The sequence below is a fragment of the Rutidosis leptorrhynchoides genome, chromosome 4 (genome assembly GCF_046630445.1).
Source record: "Rutidosis leptorrhynchoides isolate AG116_Rl617_1_P2 chromosome 4, CSIRO_AGI_Rlap_v1, whole genome shotgun sequence".
In the NCBI taxonomy this organism is placed as follows: domain Eukaryota; kingdom Viridiplantae; phylum Streptophyta; class Magnoliopsida; order Asterales; family Asteraceae; genus Rutidosis; species Rutidosis leptorrhynchoides.
The window spans coordinates 557,776,461-557,792,464 of NC_092336.1; the positions used below are offsets into that span (position 1 = coordinate 557,776,461).

Genomic DNA, 16,004 nt, shown 5'->3' on the forward strand with positions numbered 1-16,004 from the left:
TTGTTGGTGATGGATGGCACTTGATTTGCTGAGGTGTTTAGAACCATTGAGTCTGCTGTATCTGAAGTTGACTTTAGCAGACTTTGTCAACACACTAAGTATAATTTCATAAGTTACTTGCTTTGTTGGTAACTAGTTGTTCGCGAAGGTTATCTGAGTCAGGCTTGGGAATCTTTTTGTCTCCTTATCTATGCGTTGAGGTGATGTGCTGTTTGTGACGGTCTACGTGTGAAATCTCTGTAACGGAAATTTTTCTTATGTGGCAGTAGGGATTTCAGTTATGTATAGATTCTTCTACATGCGAGCGATACGAGAGTTATACAGAAAAGAAACTTAGATAATGTATTTCTAAGATTTCTTCTATCTTGTATAAGGGTTTAGGACAGAAAGTTAGATTCCTTTCTTTTATCATGTTTATAAGTAGGGAAGAGAATAAAAGTTTAGAAGAGGTCACAAGTACACCAAACTTATCCTTACTTTATAAAAGAAAAGGCTAGTGCACAAGGGTGGTCTTGTAATAGTGACAATCTATTGTTTATTTTAGGAAGTGCTCAAATATTCTCTTCTCTTTTTTATAAAATTTTAGGGACGGGGGAATTTCACTTTGTCTTTGTTTCTGTCTTATTCAAGAACAGAGACTCATGTATCTTGAAAGGAGGTCCTTTGCCATATATCCCATAATTCTCGTTCGCTATCATCTCGTTGGTAACTTTTTTTTTTTTGTGATCGTTAGTTAATTATCATTTTCGTGTTTCTTTTCTCTTTTTTCCCGTATATCTATTGATCTCTATATATAAAGTCTCTCTGGTGACCCTTAAATTCACTATGTTTGGCAACGACTTCATCTTCATCTCCTTTAGTTTAAGTAAGAATCCGTGGTATATTATTTATGATTCATATTCGGGGTTTGCGGTTGACGTATTTTCTTCAAGCACTATATGATTGCTATGTTGGGTTTAAAGATACCACTCTTACATTCATGACCTAGCATTTTCTTCTCTTTCCAGGATTAATTTGTTTAAAGATTGTTCGAGTGAATACATTATGCTCTATGAAACTTCCTATAATTAAATGGTCCTTCATTAGGGCATAAAGATGCTATTTTTATTAGTCTTTTCATTATCATTAACTGTCGATGTTTTAATCACTGGCAGGTTCTCTTCTCCTTATTTGGGGTTTCTTGGTTTAATGTCTGTTCATGTGATTACGAGCTGTTTTTATTCTGCTTTTAGTTATGTACGAATGTTGTTTCTATGTGCTCCTTTGCCATGAAATTTGTTATGAAAAATATTAACAATCCTATTATCCTTGAATACAGCATTCATTTGGGTTTTTAGGCCTGAGATTCTGACACCTGTCACTGACAAGCAATGTCAAGCGGCGGCTATACGCATTGGTGCTACCAATGCCAGCGAGCAGTCCGTCTTCGGGGTCGTAATCCGGTTTGCCAGTATTGCTCTGGAGGATTCGTGCAAGAACTAAGTGAGGTGTTTGAGCCTGGAGACATTGGGCCTACTCATGCACACGAGCCTTCCGATTACGGGTTAATGGAACCATTTCCAGACCCAAGAAACAGAGTCATGGATGCTTTTTCCCAGTTAATAAGACACAGAATGGCAGGAAGAAACCCAAATTTTGACATAAGAAGGCGATCTGGGCTCGTCCCGGAACATGGTGTCGTTCCATGGTTCTTCATTGATGGTCAAGGCCAGGCTCGGATGTCCCCCAATGATAGATTTGAGTTCTTTTTCAATGGTGCACCACCAGGTCCAAGGCGGTCTAATGTCAGTAACATTCTTATGGGTCCCGGATTACAAGAACTGATCGAACAACTTACAGTGAATGATGGTAGACATGGTCCACCACCAGCAACACGTTCAGCAATTGATTCTATGCCCACTATTAAGATCTCATATAGACACCTTAACACTGATTCTCACTGCCCAGTTTGTAAAGATGAATTTGAATTGGGATCTGAGGCTAGGCAAATGCCATGCAACCATATCTATCATTCAGGTTGCATCGAGCCCTGGTTGGTTCAGCATAATTCTTGCCCTGTTTGTCGGGTGGAGCTGCCAGCTCAGGGTACAACTAGGGGAAGCAGCAGCAGCAGTGGTGATGGTAGTGGTGAAGAAAACGGGGAACATTTTAGGGGAAGGAGGAACCCATTATCGTTTTTCTGGCCTTTTTAATCTTGAACTGAACTGAAACCGACTATGGCAACAATTACTATAGCTGCTTTGTCTATGTGCTAGTCTGTTGGCCTGACATTGAAAATGGAATCCTGGAAGTTGGTTTTGGTTTTGGTTTTGGTTTGGGTCTCATTATCTGTACGTTTCTATATCCATAAATAAAATGATAATCATCTATGTAACCCTTGTAAATGGTGATCAGTATTCCCCGTTATGTATGTGAAAATCCTGAAATCTGCAGCATTTCGTTTGAAGCGTAATGTTGAACTGCTTTGTGTACCGTATTACATCCGTGAACTGCACTTTCTTTAACGTTATTATTGATGACTCGATGAAAGGACTTACAAGTTATAAGCATACAGCCATACACAGAACACTGCACGGTCATAAGATCAATTAAAGTGCAAGTGAATTAGATATTTAACAGGATTTAGTCAAAACATAGTCCTCTTTTGTAACATATCATATTTCATAGATCATCATATGTTATATTTATATTTAGGTGTGACTGAAGGAGAGAAAATTAAAAAGATGTTAAACTCTAATTAACCATAGTCAACATCACCACTATATATCATCAATCATCAACAATTAAGGTTTGAATACCATGAAGATTTCATCAATCAAGATGATTTCGACCATAGTAATTAGTAAGGGAAGGCTAAACTCCTTGTGTAATCACTTTTGTAAACTAAGGTTTAAGATTTAATACGGAGTAGTTATTTTAACTGATTTTTAATTTAATTTGTGTAAACAAGAATTATGATGATATTATATTTATTTATTACGTATGATCTCAACTTAAAATTTGTGTTCTTATCAATACTTACTAGCTTAAGACCCGCAAAATTTGCGGGTTTCAGCAATAAAATTACTAATGTGATATATTATGTATGACTGCATAAATTTATTCTACAGAAAAAATTTATAGATACAAATGTATGCAAATCGAGAAATAGAACCAAATAGTAGTGATAAATAAAGTATTAAAAACATACTGAATAAAAGTAATGTTAAAATTATTACTAAGAAAAGATAGTTGATAAAATAACGTGATAAGTTATATAGAAAATAATGAATGATAAATAATTGATAGAAGTTATATTGAAAATAATGAATAATATGATCATGCTACTTGTAAAAATCTGTACTAAGTGATCGACTTATGACCACTGCTTTTCTGGAAAAAACAATTGCCACATCCCTATAGCGATATCCAATGCAAGACACCTCTAAAACTGAAGGTACACTTTAACTTCTTTAAGCAACCTTTAATGACTCTGAACTAATAAAATTGACCAATCTCACTTCAGATCATATTAATTAACCCATTTAGATGTAAAAAGGTAAATTCTACCTATACATTCACATGTAAAACACTTATTAATTCCACTATAACAATAATTTGTATAAATCACAAACACAATACTTACTAATTGCCCGCAAACAATCATCTTCATTTATGCCTAATGAACACCTTTTCGTCCATGACAGTACCTATATAATGTATCGCCTCAGTGAAAAAATGAAAATGATACAGAGAACGACAACTTGTGATCATCGAGATGGAAGAAAGGAAGGATCGAGTTACATAGTCCTTCGTAGGACAACCTCTACCATGTTTAACAAAAAGTTTAAATGAAATTAAACAACTACATAGCTTTTGTTTTTGAACCCCAATGTTCACGTTCTCTATTTTATGTGAACCATTATAAATTTGTCACCTTATCTTAGCAAATAAATACAATTATATTGTCCTATATTATTAAGCCATGATATCTGAACGTTTTCCTCATTGTTTCACTAAAAACTTTTTTGCAAGAGCTGAATGTAACAGACCTTTCACCTTTCATGAAGATAAGATGTGAATGCCTTTAGTAAAAAAAAAAAATGCATATAAATAAAAGGTGTATTTGCATTTCAAAGAATTGTTTTAAAAATAAGATGTAAATATATGGCTAAAAAGTTGGATCAAGTATAGAATCAAGTATCACTTATTCATACAGTTTTGTAACATGTTCTGATATTTTGTAATCGTTAATTCTTTTGTGACCCGTTTCAACATGAATCAGTGAAAACCCACCCAACTTGCAATGTCAACAACAATAAAAGTTTGATCATAAAGAATGCACAATTGAGGTTGTATGCAAAGAACTAACACTTATACAAAAATGGGTTTCCAAGCTGTCAAATGAACATATACAAAGAGAATCCGTGAACATATACACTTATTCAAGATTACGTAAAAAAACAAAGCCATTTGAATCACAATCTCTCAGGATTTGTAGATTATTACCACAAAGAAGCTTTTTTTGTATATAAAACCTTTTCAGTCACAACAACGATGGGCTTCATACCAAAATTGCTTTTAAAATTTCCAGGTCTTACTTTATTCATCTTCATGTCCTAAATTGAGCACCGACTATGAAATGTCCCGTTCTTATTGATTAAAAACGTTCCATATTAATTGATTTCGTTGCGAGGTTTTGACCTCTATATGAGACGTTTTTCAAAGACTGCATTCCTTTTTAAAACAAACCATACCCTTTATTTCATAAATAAAGGTTTAAAAAGCTTTACGTAGATTATCAAATAATGATAATCTAAAATATCCTGTTTACACACGACCATTACATAATGGTTTACAATACAAATATGTTACATCGAAATCAGTTTCTTGAATGCAGTTTTTACACAATATCATACAAACATGGACTCCAAATCTTGTCCTTATTTTAGTATGCAACAGCGGAAGCTCTTAATATTCACCTGAGAATAAACATGCTTTAAACGTCAACAAAAATGTTGGTGAGTTATAGGTTTAACCTATATATATCAAATCGTAACAATAGACCACAAGATTTCATATTTCAATACACATCCCATACATAGAGATAAAAATCATTCATATGGTGAACACCTGGTAACCGACAATAACAAGATGCATATATAAGAATATCCCCATCATTCCGGGACACCCTTCGGATATGATATAAATTTCGAAGTACTAAAGCATCCGGTACTTTGGATGGGGTTTGTTAGGCCCAATAGATCTATCTTTAGGATTCGCGTCAATTAGGGTGTCTGTTCCCTAATTCTTAGATTACCAGACTTAATAAAAAAGGGGCATATTCGATTTCGATAATTCAACCATAGAATGTAGTTTCACGTACTTGTGTCTATTTTGTAAATCATTTATAAAACCTGCATGTATTCTCATCCCAAAAATATTAGATTTTAAAAGTGGGACTATAACTCACTTTCACAGATTTTTACTTCGTCGGGAAGTAAGACTTGGCCACTGGTTGATTCACGAACCTATAACAATATATACATATATATCAAAGTATGTTCAAAATATATTTACAACACTTTTAATATATTTTGATGTTTTAAGTTTATTAAGTCAGCTGTCCTCGTTAGTAACCTACAACTAGTTGTCCACAGTTAGATGTACAGAAATAAATCGATAAATATTATCTTGAATCAATCCACGACCCAGTGTATACGTATCTCAGTATTGATTACAACTCAAACTATATATATTTTGGAATCAACCTCAACCCTGTATAGCTAACTCCAACATTCACATATAGAGTGTCTATGGTTGTTCCGAAATATATATAGATGTGTCGACATGATAGGTCGAAACATTGTATACGTGTCTATGGTATCTCAAGATTACATAATATACAATACAAGTTGATTAAGTTATGGTTGGAATAGATTTGTTACCAATTTTCACGTAGCTAAAATGAGAAAAATTATCCAATCTTGTTTTACCCATAACTTCTTCATTTTAAATCCGTTTTGAGTGAATCAAATTGCTATGGTTTCATATTGAACTCTATTTTATGAATCTAAACAGAAAAGTATAGGTTTATAGTCGGAAAAATAAGTTACAAGTCGTTTTTGTAAAGGTAGTCATTTCAGTCGAAAGAACGACGTCTAGATGACCATTTTAGAAAACATACTTCCACTTTGAGTTTAACCATAATTTTTGGATATAGTTTCATGTTCATAATAAAAATCATTTTCTCAGAATAACAACTTTTAAATCAAAGTTTATCATAGTTTTTAATTAACTAACCCAAAACAGCCCGCGGTGTTACTACGACGGCATAAATCCGGTTTTACGGTGTTTTTCGTGTTTCCAGGTTTTAAATCATTAAGTTAGCATATCATATAGATATAGAACATGTGTTTAGTTGATTTTAAAAGTCAAGTTAGAAGGATTAACTTTTGTTTGCGAACAAGTTTAGAATTAACTAAACTATGTTCTAGTGATTACAAGTTTAAACCTTCGAATAAGATAGCTTTATATGTATGAATCGAATGATGTTATGAACATCATTACTACCTTAAGTTCCTTGGATAAACCTACTGGAAAAGAGAAAAATGGATCTAGCTTCAACGGATCCTTGGATGGCTCGAAGTTCTTGAAGCAGAATCATGACACGAAAACAAGTTCAAGTAAGATCATCACTTGAAATAAGATTGTTATAGTTATAGAAATTGAACCAAAGTTTGAATATGATTATTACCTTGTATTAGAATGATAACCTACTGTAAGAAACAAAGATTTCTTGAGGTTGGATGATCACCTTACAAGATTGGAAGTGAGCTAGCAAACTTGAAAGTATTCATGATTTTATGAAACTAGAACTTTTGGAATTTATGAAGAACACTTAGAACTTGAAGATAGAACTTGAGAGAGATCAATTAGATGAAGAAAATTGAAGAATGAAAGTGTTTGTAGGTGTTTTTGGTCGTTGGTGTATGGATTAGATATAAAGGATATGTAATTTTGTTTTCATGTAAATAAGTCATGAATGATTACTCATATTTTTGTAATTTTATGAGATATTTCATGCTAGTTGCCAAATGATGGTTCCCACATGTGTTAGGTGACTCATATGGGCTGCTAAGAGCTGATCATTGGAGTGTATATACCAATAGTACATACATCTAAAAGATGTGTATTGTACGAGTACGAATACGGGTGCATACTAGTAGAATTGTTGATGAAACTGAACGAGGATGTAATTGTAAGCATTTTTGTTAAGTAGAAGTATTTTGATAAGTGTATTGAAGTCTTTCAAAAGTGTATAAATACATATTAAAACACTACATGTATATACATTTTAACTGAGTCGTTAAGTCATCGTTAGTCGTTACATGTAAGTGTTGTTTTGAAACCTTTAGGTTAACGATCTTGTTAAATGTTGTTAACCCAATGTTTATAATATCAAATGAGATTTTAAATTATTATATTATCATGTATGAATATCTCTTAATATGATATATATACATTAAATGTCTTTACAACGATAATCGTTACATATATGTCTCGTTTAAAAATCATTAAGTTAGTAGTCTTGTTTTTACATATGTAGTTCATTGTTAATATACTTTATGATATGTTTTCTTATCATAGTATCATGTTAACTATATATATATATATCCATATATATGTCATCATATAGTTTTTACAAGTTTTAACGTTCGTGAATCACCGATCAACTTGGGTGGTCAATTGTCTATATGAAACATATTTCAATTAATCAAGTCTTAACAAGTTTGATTGCTTAACATGTTGGAAACATTTAATCATGTAAATATCAATCTCAATTAATATATATAAACATGGAAAAGTTCGGGTCACTACAGACTGAACCTATAAGTCAACTATAGCCTAACGTAAATATGTGTTATAAAGATAGAGATCTACCTCGTTTTGAAACAGATGAGGAGTGTTGTAGTCTATTCGGTCAATAAAGAAAGGTCCCATCTGCAATTTCGGAACAAAATAAGTTAAAAGGTTAAACACTTCGGCCGATTAATGTAATCGATGTGAGATGAAGATATTTTCTTTACCAAATTTTTGAAGTTATACAATTTCCATGTTAGACAATATAATAAATGCAATATTATTATATACCTCTGTTGAAACCTTCTTCCAATAATCGTTTTCTTTTGCTCAAATCATTGAAGTGATGAAAAAATCACTGTTCTTATTCATTCGCGTTTTATTCAGTTGAGTTGTCGACCTAAGAGCTCCATAGTCCATTTACCTGCCACTTTTGATTTGGATTTAATTCAGTTTTTGCTTGTACTATATAACTGCATCTAATAAAACCTGGCCACCTGGGACAGTTAAAGTACCCACTAAAGCATCTCACATACTACCTGAATGTGTACTCCTTATAGAGTCTACAAATTTTTATAGTCTTTCCAGGGTTGCCAATAATTACATCAACCTATAACAAATATAATGGGCTAAAAAAAAGTGACTTCGCCAACTGTCTACAGAATCATGTTTTTGATTGTGATGCTAAAGTTTAAATGAATTAATCTGACCCATATGGATGTATTTAAGTATAGATTGTGTAATACTAACATATGTTTTACATCATATATATGTATAGATTGTGTAATACTAACATATGTTTTACATCATATATATGTGAGTAGTTGGTATATGTGTACATACATTTGCAACAAAAAATCCATCCATATAATGTTAATGTTCTCTGAAACGTGTTGTCTTCTCGAATGATGGGTAAAATAAACCTTTGCTAACACGAACAAATCTGCAAGAACATCAGCTGCTGTAGACACATTGACATACCTTTGCATTTAAGAATCCATCCGTATTGGTGTTAAAAACGTGATGTCTTCTTCAATGACGGCTGAAATCGATCTTCTCTAAAGGGTTGCTATATACAAGAACAAATGCTGATGTGATCACAAAAGCGATCTTCACTAAATCGATATTTACCCTATCAATCGACCACACAAGTACTATCATCATAGGTATGAATTTAGAAACAGCATATGTTTAAAAGTGTAATATTTAAAAATTGAAGGAATAATGAAAGTAGAGGCATAGCGATGCTTACCACTATACTAAAAAGAAGAGCAGCAAGTACTTGTTGTGGTCTTATTGCAATAAGCTGAATGATTTTTCCAAAGCATGAATAGATAAAGAAGCAATTATATATACAAAATAATGATTTCAAATAGCCACCTTTTGTTTATACATGTAGTTCAAGGTAATGCAATAAGCTATCAAGCTCCTAAAAATCTTAGCCACGCACCCCTTTGTTTAGAAGATCGTGCAGACCTTGGTTGAGAAGATCATGCTTTTGCACGAAAGATTGAGCTTTGTATTCCTCGAACGCCATCCACTACAAGAGAAAATAGCCAAACTAATAAACAAAAAATAACAATCTCATTCATTACATCTAGACGTAACACTAATGACATGTTTATCATAAATGGGTCTATTTGGGTTCTGATTTATCTAGAGTATAATCTGATGGGTCAAACATGTTATATGGACTGAAAAGTGAAAGCCATCTCCATTGATACCATACACCGCTTAAATACGTTTTTATCTAAAAATCTATATTGTGATATGTTGCTTTTAAAATTTAAATCATGGATAATAAGCATTTGTAGGTCATCCAGACACAGCCCGACCAATTATGACTACTACAAAAATGACCCATTTTAACAGATTTTTCGTGCATAATTAACCCGGTCTGCCTCCATTTCTCTTTCTTGCTTCTGGATGTTAAGGATAAAAGTTGAAGCATGCTAATTCGATATAATTGTACTTTCACACAACTGATGACGTATGTGATTAAAATTAGACGCAATAATAGAGATCCATGTAAGTGACCTATCTATTACGGTGTGATACATGTAGTTCTTACCATATGACCGAGTGGCATTGACTTGTGTACATCTATATTTATCACTCGTAAAAGAAGTTGTAACAAAAATCTCTTATCTATGTCTACATTTAACATGGGGAAGTTCCAAACAAATTAAGAAATAAAAGTAAATAGGAGTGAAGTATTTCAATATATGGGTGCTAGTCTGACCATGGTGTTATGGATATTAAAATTCGGATAACCCGGGTGCTTGTGGGAAAGGTATTGTGTCTCGAAATGTTATCTATTCCAGTTGCAAATTGAAAAGGCTATGATAAAACCATAGATCTTTAATTATTTATTACTGTAACACGCCAAACAGTCGTTACAGCTTACCTTTGATATGATAAATAATATATACTACGTAGCTCGTAATGATCTATTTTTAAATAAATGTAGGGTTACGTTATTGATTTGGTGACATAGCACAAAGTAAAGTTCTTGTGCCCAAATTTGCAAACAATATCAGTTTGTCAACATCTTACACCCGTATCATTTAGCTTAACCCAGTTTGACCACTTTCAACCCATTACACCCGTATCAAGTAAACCCAATAATTTATCACAACCCGTTTAACTTATTTGTTAATGTATAAGAATGATATCCAATCTTTACTAACAACATCTATAGATAGATATACCATAAACAACCATGAAATCGGTATTACGATGGATAGATATAGACAACCAGAAACAAAATTCAATTTTTTGATAGATAGATATTGACATCAAACATCTATAGATAGATATACCATAAACAACCAAAAAAAAAAAAAAACGATGGTAAAATCTCAGAGTTTAAAGTTTAGATATAGACAATTAAACTGAACCCTAGATGAATCTCAGAAAAAACGATACCTTGTTCATTGGACAAAATCTCAGAAAAGAAAAACATCGTAAAATCTCAGATTACGATTCTGATTTAGTAATTGATGAATTAACAATACCTTGTTCATTGGAAATCAACCCGCAATTTTGATAGAGAATTAACATAGGCGAAATTGATGAATTAACATAGGCGAAACCTTGATTAGGGGAAAACTTGTTAGAGTTTAACCCTAATTTTGAGTTTGTGTGTGTCTGAATGGGTGTTGCGAAAACAATTCTTGCCCGCGTTTGTTGAAGGGTATTTAGGAAAAAGTGAGTGGTGAAAATAGTTATAAGCTTATAATTAGATCTAATGGTGATCAAGTATGGGTAATGGTTGTCTTTTATTGGATTCAATGGTCTAGATTAGAAGTTAATATTTTAATATATCTCAATTAGTCTTTTCTTTTAATGTATAGTATAGAGTATAGATAGATATAGATAGATAGATAGATATAGATATAGATATAGATATAGATATAGATAGATTTATTTATTTGGTCATTGTAAGATAAATTAGAAATTCAATAATTTGTGTGTAGTCCAATTTAGGGATTAAGGAGGCGATTTGAAAAACATACCTGAAATGTATTGAATTTATTTGTATTTAATGCAAACTTGATAATGGTCTGCCCCGAAACTAAAATTTCTTTACTCCCATTTCTCTTGGGTGTTTTGAGAAGTCAAAAACAAGTTGTAATCGGATAGCCGTATCTAATATATGCAATTGAAAAGTCAAAGTCTGATAAAAGGGCTTGGATCCATTCTAAAAAGGGAGAAATTCGAAGTAATTTTATTTTATTTTACGACAAGATAGCTTAAAATCACGAGTAGAGTTAGTCCGGGTAAACCGATTGTATACCACCACTGATAAACACCATAATAGGTGATATTCTGACCACTTAAAATTTTTATCTTTTGGTATAAAAAAAAACACAAGTCATTGCTTCTCATATGATATTATATATTATATATTATTTTATATAAAATAAAACACGAAATTGTTGAATTACTTTCATTTTAGATACATTTTTATTAGTTTTCTTAAGCAATTTCAGTTTTAGTTAATTCAATTCAAACCTAACTTGAAACTTACTTTTCTTGCTCAAACACTATAACCACACTCCTTGCGGATTCAATACCCGCTTAACCTACTTTTGATTGGTATTTCGACGTAAAGCCACTAACATTCTTGAACAGTATGACTCTGATGAACAGGTAGATCCTTCCCTGTAGTTACAGCTGAAACTTTCAAAACATAGTACATGTTGTCAGCAAACAATTTGCCGTAGATTTGGTTTGTCTATGTATACGTGCAACTGCAATAAAGTGTTCTACAAAATAAAAATAAAAACTTTATTATTAATCCAAACAACACCGGATAGAAATCCACAATCTTTTGAATGTTGAGCTCACAATTATGCCAACTGAAACAGTGGAATATAAAAGATTTATGAACTAGTTTGCTTGATTTGAAATAGACATAACAAGATACTTTAAATCCTGTAACAAAATGTGGGCATGTATCTCTATATATGCAAATGGATTTAATGGTAACCAACAGGCGCCGGAGCCTCCCTCAGTTCCTTACCCTGGAAATGGATGTCCTGAAATAATTAACAAACCGTCATCAAAGCATTCATATTTATGAAGTCACTTTTCTAAATTATATGTGCCAAATATTTGGTTTATCTTCACGAGCGAAAAAAAAAGAACAAATTAAAGGGAACTGTCCAAGCCGAAATGGATCATTAATAGTAAAACGAAGTTCATTTGATGAATATAGGTGGGGGAAGATAGGATTAGAACGTCACAGTTTTAGCCAAAACAAAGGATTTAGACAAAAAGTTTTACTAGTCAGCCCAACCGACCCATTTTGACATGCACCTGCAAGTTCCCATTATGACCAACTTATTTTGACCCGTTTACCCCCCACACCACCTGATGCCAAGTTGGTTTCCTGTACTTACAGAAGCAAAGTGATTGACATCACGATGATGAGCTTCGTCGGCTCGGATAACAGTTATGACATCTTTCAATGTCGAATCTTTTGGCAACCTCCAATAGTCAATAGCAATAGCAGGAGCTGCAACATTTTCAATTGCACCACTCTCAATGTCCTTTAAAAACTCTGTATACGAATGAACCGCCTCTTCTTCAAGATACCCAACGATTCTGTGTGCCATCTTCGGGGATAACATGTATATAACAAAGAACGCGTTGAAGAAAACACCCTGGACTGCTAGAACCAGAAGTCGTTCATACCATTTGGGTTTCACAAGTTCTACCATTGTCATGAGATGCATCCTCTCATTCTCAGCTTCTTCAAGCAACGCTTTGATCCAACCGCCACTTTGTTGAAACTTGCGTAGCGATCTCAGGTGCAGTAGCATTCCGCCTACCATACCGGGTACAGCTGCTACGGTTTCAAGCATCATTGCACGGCATCCATATCGCCTCTGAAACATAAACATTTTTTAAACAATAATCCATTTCGCTGATTTAATATAAATATATGTATATATTTGCATTCTTTAGAATCAAAGCCTAGTATCAGACTACGTTGGACTTTAGCTAGTAGATTATAAGTAATTATTAGTAGAGATTAAGGAAGAAAAGTACCTGGAAAAATATATCAGTTGGAATTCTCATTAGTTTAACTGTTCTATAAGCGAATCTATCAGCAAAGCTTTTTGGTACATGGTGCTTACTGAGATCAATTGACAAGTTCGATTGATAGGTATCCCATGGCTATAAAGCAAGAGAGAAACATAATCAGTACCCAAGAAGTCCATATAATTATGAGGATAAAAAGTAATTAATTTGCTCAAAAAATCTCAACGAAAAAAATGAAACATGCAGCAGATTGACGTGCCACCATAACATCCAGAACTATGTAATGTTAATCGAGGTAGTTATACATCAACTTGGATGCATTTTATTGTGATCTGTATTTGGAGAGCATGTTGATCGATTAATTATATTTTCAATAAGTTAAAAAACAAAAAAAACAAAAAAAACTCAAATGTTCAAATGATTAAAAGATCATGAATTTATGCCTGACCACAGTACAATGCTTCTGTGTACTGCCTCATCCTCATCACAAACCTACCATACATATTTCAGAAAATAAAAACTGAAGTCCGATAGCACAGTATCTTTAAACTATTAACGTAATTGAAAAAATGGAAACATAGAAATTAAACTAGGCAATCTTTAAAAAAAAAAAAAAAAAAAAAAAGACACCATATTTTTTTAAACAGCTATTGATAAACACCGGATAATCGTAGGATTCTAAAGTGGTCCACTTATTTTTGCTATTTAATCACGGAGTGGACACTTTTTAACATATCATAATACGGAGTAATATAATATTTCTAAAGATACAGATTTAAAATATGTAAATTATACTGACAATACTAAAATATTATGAAAATCTCCTTGATCGTCCCTTCTTTTTAACATATAAACAATAAACACATCAGTCTCGAGGATGGAATCCAATTAATGTGTAAATCCTTTTAATAGAAAAATTTTTATCCGCCGTAAAATTTAGCAAATTAACCTATACACAGTTCCAACTATTGCTTTCAAAACATTTGACAAATAACGCAAATTCATATATATGCAAACTTGCAATCTGTTAATCTAGAATGATAAAATTCGAGATCTAAAATCCACGTCACGTATAGTATTCAATCATGTATGCAGTATGTGTATAAAAAACTATAAGCAATCAAATGGTCAACATAAATCAAAATACGATCAAAACCAGTAAAAAGTTTAAGTAAATCACCATAAAACAGTTCCACGGCCACTCAGTACCATCCTCTCTGGTGATCTTCGATCTCGAAATCCCCCAATAACTCGAAACCAAATCCTTATCTCCACCTTCCTTCTTCTCACCTCCGGCATCAGCTTGCTTCACCGACGGCGCCTCCGCTGCCGGTTCCGCCGCTGAACTCATCATCCTTCGCCACTGAAAGCTTCCAAAATCATGATCCTTAACGATAACCGCTGTAACGGCGTTCTCCGGAGACAGTAAAATGTTTCCTCCGGTGAAATTCCGTCCGTTGTTGACGAGGCGCCTACTCAAAACTGAATTCGCAAGTAATCTATTCATTTTGTTTGAGGGGGTTAGTTAGGGTTTAGGTTTGGACGTAAAGTTTGATTCAGTTTTCAGATCGTTCTACACAGTTCCGTATGTTAATTGGAAGAAACAGAGTAAAATAATAACCGTATTTTGTAGGAATTTTTTGATTGCGTGCTTCGCGGTCTACGGTTTGAGATTTTTGTAAATTAGTTATGGTGTACTGAAGTTGTACCGTACAAACTACTTGAGGCACGATGTTGATAAGAAATGGTAATGAAATGACGAGTAAGCCCTTGAATTAACACATATTTACTGTAGTACCCTTCCATTTCTTTGGCCCCAAGTTCATGGGGGATGTTTGACAGTGGAGAAGTTATGTGCCGTGGTTTCTGGATGGTGCACGTGCCAAGGATGTGTCATACAAATCGACTATTCAAACTTTGGTCTCTTTCAAACGATAGTGAAATCTTTTTCGAGCAATAATTTATCCATACAAATTCAACTTATTACTAAATCATATACATAAAAAAAATATGAATATGAAATATAATTTAAAAGAGAGATTGTAGATGACACTTGTTATAATCTTATAATAGAGCGATGAGATGATTATTATCAGAATGAAATGATGCAAGAAAAAATTATTTTCAGTCTTAAACGTACAAATTTACTTCAATTTTTAACTTATAGTTGTCCTTTGTAAGATGTCTGTTTTTTTAACCAAGCAGCTTCTTTATTTTTAAAAGTAGCATTCAATTGTATTATTTATTCATCATTTATTCATGGATCACGAAACTTTTCTATCGGAGTATAACTGAGTTATTCTGTGACAATTTTAAATCAGGTAATCCAATAATGTATACTCAAGATTAAATCTGGTAATCCCGTTATCCATTCCGACCAATCAGCGCTGCAAGTGAAATTTAAACCTGAAATATGATTTATGTTAATGGGCTAAATACCTTGCATATATTTGGGATGGACTTAGAAGAGAATTCATCTCTTATCAAAACAGCTTCATACATCGAACAAATATACAACACAGTCATAGCTTCATATTTCTCGAAAAAAAATGAGACAGCAGAACAGAAGAATGTTATATAGTCGTACAAACAGGCTGAAAATCATTCCA

General features: G+C 33.0%; 2 protein-coding genes across 2 annotated transcripts; one reads left to right on the plus strand and one right to left on the minus strand.

Moving 5' to 3' along the window:
* Positions 1–1,356: 1,356 nt before the first annotated feature.
* On the plus strand, positions 1,357–2,504 carry LOC139845258 (probable E3 ubiquitin-protein ligase RHC1A). The gene has a single exon (XM_071835507.1). The coding sequence runs from the start codon at positions 1,371–1,373 to the stop codon at positions 2,190–2,192; it is 822 nt and encodes a 273-aa protein (XP_071691608.1). The 5' UTR covers positions 1,357–1,370; the 3' UTR covers positions 2,193–2,504.
* A 9,607-nt stretch (positions 2,505–12,111) lies between these two features.
* LOC139845259 (ubiquinol oxidase, mitochondrial) lies at positions 12,112–15,002 on the minus strand. Its single transcript, XM_071835508.1, has 4 exons — positions 14,576–15,002; positions 13,402–13,530; positions 12,750–13,238; positions 12,112–12,386 (listed from the first exon to the last, which is right to left on the minus strand). The coding sequence occupies exons 1-4, from the start codon at positions 14,900–14,902 to the stop codon at positions 12,327–12,329; spliced, it is 1,005 nt and encodes a 334-aa protein (XP_071691609.1). The 5' UTR covers positions 14,903–15,002; the 3' UTR covers positions 12,112–12,326.
* Between the last annotated feature and the right edge of the window lie 1,002 nt (positions 15,003–16,004).

Bases quoted from the DNA above. Each gene is read 5' to 3' on its own strand.
- LOC139845258 (XM_071835507.1), top strand. From the start codon at position 1,371: ATGTCAAGCGGCGGCTATACGCATTGGTGCTACCAATGCCAGCGAGCA.
- LOC139845259 (XM_071835508.1), bottom strand. From the start codon at position 14,902: ATGAATAGATTACTTGCGAATTCAGTTTTGAGTAGGCGCCTCGTCAAC. The intron at 13,531-14,575 runs GTGATTTACTTA...CTTGCTTTATAG, and splicing joins GGCCGTGGAACTGTTTTATG to CCATGGGATACCTATCAATC. The intron at 13,239-13,401 runs GTACTTTTCTTC...TTTATGTTTCAG, and splicing joins CAACTGATATATTTTTCCAG to AGGCGATATGGATGCCGTGC.